The sequence below is a fragment of the Aureococcus anophagefferens genome (assembly GCF_000186865.1).
Source record: "Aureococcus anophagefferens unplaced genomic scaffold AURANscaffold_53, whole genome shotgun sequence".
NCBI classification, from domain to species: domain Eukaryota; class Pelagophyceae; order Pelagomonadales; family Pelagomonadaceae; genus Aureococcus; species Aureococcus anophagefferens.
Genome location: NW_008705606.1, coordinates 69,201 through 72,246, shown reverse-complemented (window position 1 = coordinate 72,246; position 3,046 = coordinate 69,201). Strand labels below are relative to the sequence as shown.

Sequence of the window (3,046 nt, the reverse complement as noted above, 5' to 3'; positions counted from 1 at the left end):
GTCGGGACGCCTTGCGGTCGCCGACGGCCGCGTAGAGCTTCGCGCAGGAGCTCTATGATGTCGACCGCCCGGCGGAACACAGCGACGGTGATCGGTCCGCGCGAAACGCTGCGAACAGCACCGTAACAAATCGTTTGGGAGCAGCTGGTCGAAAACCAGCTCTGGTGCGCCGATATCGCAGCACATGACCACTTCGAAGCCTTCGAGGGCACGCCCTACGTGCCCAACGTCGTCGAGTACATCCAGAACCACACCGCGGCTCCCGTTCTCGGAAATCCGTCGCGCCGAGCACCCGAGAAGCGCGCGCGCGCGATCTAAGGGTTTCGCGCGCCGCCGAAGGGTTGACCACGGCGCCAAGGACATATCGGACGACTTCGAACCGCAGGTTCCGTTCTATTCGGATGCGGCCCGCCGGCGCTACGCGCTCGCGCAGCCGTCGAAACTCGGGGGGCGCGGCGAAGTCGACGGTTTGCGCGCCCCGAGCGCCGTCGCGCGCGGAGTTTTTTGGCTGGACGCGGCGTACAGTACCACATGTCACTTTGCGAAGCAACTCCCTGGGTTTTGGCGGCCAGCATGCGCGTCGGCGCAGCGCTCAAAGACGGCGGCTGTGGTGCAAAAAAGCGAGATGTGATTGCCAGCACCGTGTGTAAGTGGCGATGCGCGACAAGTACGCTGGATGTCGCTCCGGTCCCTCATGTCGCTCGGTGGGCTTGACTAGAGGCTAGCTCGGCCCCATCGAGACCGTTTCGCGGTAAAGTAAAGGCTTCTTTGATGGGGCGGCGCCCCATTTGCGAATCAAATATTTACCAAACCCCGGGCTCCTGACCAAGTCTCTATTTTCTAGGATTTTTTGAAGATAACGATGAGCGCGGGCTAATTGCAAAGAATATAGACTGACCTTGCTCTCTCTCTCTCCCTCTCTCTCTATCTCCATGACTATACTGTAGTACAGTACGCTACTCTAGCACTACCCTACTACTATCATGCTAGTACTGTAAGAGAAAACTCTCTAGTTCCCGCCCGATAACCTGCAAAGATAGGCTCCCAGGATACCTCACAGTGAGCATTCGCCTCAATGCGGGATATATAGGGAGAGTAGCGCACTAGGCTGGTCGTAGTATCCTGAGGTAAGTTGAGGGTATCTTGAGGTAGATCGAGATCAATATCATTCTATATCTTGTATTATTCCTTAATATTAACGATCGACTGTATAGCGACATACCCAAGAGCCGATGCCTGTGCTAATCACTGAGCTTGGCGATCGGCAGGATAGAAAACAACGATCTGTAAATAGTCCGTCCACAGAAACTCACGCCACGAATGCGTGGAGTCCATGTGGCGCTTCGGGCAGACCACTGCCCCGCAGTGTACACATGCCATTCATATTGGAGGCGGTATTACGTGACGCTCCTTTCATAATGGGGAAAGCACAGAATGTATGGCGCACAATCTTACATTCTGCAGCATTCCAAAATTTGTCTACACAGTGTGGTGCAAACTTTAGATCATAACTGTCGTGCATGCAGGTTGGCAGATAGTTTCTGGTGGTTCCAAATATGTGTCATTGAGCCCCGAGACAGAGGTGTAGACTTAAATGAATTAAATAAAAGCATTGATCCGAATCAGTTGTCTGAAATTGATTCGCTCTCTCAAAGCGATGCACTCTTCAAACATATGGCCAACTCCTATGTGCACTAAGCGTCAAATATCCAAAGCCGCAAACCTTTGTGCATAATTTCGCGTTTCTCAGGTCAAGATATTTAGGAGAGTTCAGCGGCAGCACAAGGATTTCGTTTTAGGTAGATTTTACGAGGCAATGGCGTACTCAGTGCTTCTCATCCTTGCGGCTGCTTACCCTCGAAGGCGCGACCATTTCCTCGAGGATCAACCGCTAAAGCTGCACATCATCAAAACATGCGCTGAGTGGACAATTGGGATTCAGCCCCGGGACCTGAACGAGAGTCACTGGATTGTGAAGGGTGAATCTAACGGAGATCGCAAACATGGTGTATTGCCGAAGGCAAAGACAGTGCCAAAGCACAATGCCAGAGTCTCAAATTGTATTACTCAAAGATTATTCTGGCCCTCCAGGGCAGCACTCGTGAACGAAAATGAAGCTAGTGTCACTGCGGCATCTGTGTCTTCTTCTGTCCCTTCCGGCGTGCATGATATTACTTCGAGCTACGCATAGTACTATGACGTTCAGGGTGAGCTTGCACGCACTCACAGATCCGAGCCTCGCGTGCGTGCATCCTATTCTCTGTTGCATAGTCCGTTCTTTAGCCAATTTCTAAAAGAGAATGCAGCAACTGAGGTCTCTCGTTCTCTCCGCTTCCGTCTCGGTCTGACCATGGAAACCGCTCGCGTCTACCAATTCCTCAAACATCACACCGCGGAGAATGAGTCGATACACCGTTATTCCATCAATTCCATTCGCTTGAATAGCTATTCGTGTCTAGTAGGCGCTCTGTCGTGGATCGGAAGATAAAGCGAGCAATTCGAGCTGCGCCGAAGCCAATGCCCGTGGAATACCTACTTTCTAACTCGGGAGTACTCCGGCGTAATGCGATGGATGAATATGCAAGACAGCGGCAGGATGCAACGAAGGCAATTTCATTTTTTAATCGCGAGAGGTATTCATTCTCTTGAGACTTAGAGCCTATCTCTTATTCATTGTAGACGAAAAATAAATGCTCAGATCGAGGCGGAGCAAAGGAGCGTCCTGGGCTCTGATCATTTACGAGAATACGCCACGAACCTCGCTAGGGGCTCTTCTCAAAACCATGATTGAGCTAGGACGTGCGAACAGCGCGCTGGGAGGCTGTTTCCACCAAAGTGGCTTCTATCATACTCGCGCGTATGCAGGCCGGGGTCTCATACAGTGGCGTTTCAGTGGACGCAAGCAGTTCCCGAGTTTGGGCCCGCAGAACCCCCAGGCGCACTGCATTCACCTTCCAACGGGCCACGAACCCGCTCACTTGATAGAGATCATGGTGCTGATCCTCACTGTGTGCCACTCAAGCCAGTTGGCGGCACCCATATGCCT

General features: G+C 52.4%; 1 protein-coding gene across 1 annotated transcript in view; it reads left to right on the top strand.

Moving 5' to 3' along the window:
* Positions 1-858: 858 nt before the first annotated feature.
* Positions 859-3,046, top strand: part of AURANDRAFT_72688 (hypothetical protein) — a gene marked incomplete at both ends in the record, with an annotated part of 2,297 nt that continues 109 nt past the window's right edge. The window contains 3 exons of the mRNA XM_009043415.1: positions 859-1,625; positions 1,765-2,029; positions 2,446-3,046. The exon at positions 2,446-3,046 is cut by the window's right edge and continues 109 nt beyond it. Of these exons, the coding sequence (XP_009041663.1) occupies positions 1,435-1,625; positions 1,765-2,029; positions 2,446-2,649 (660 nt within the window). The remainder of the gene's footprint in view (positions 1,626-1,764; positions 2,030-2,445) is intronic.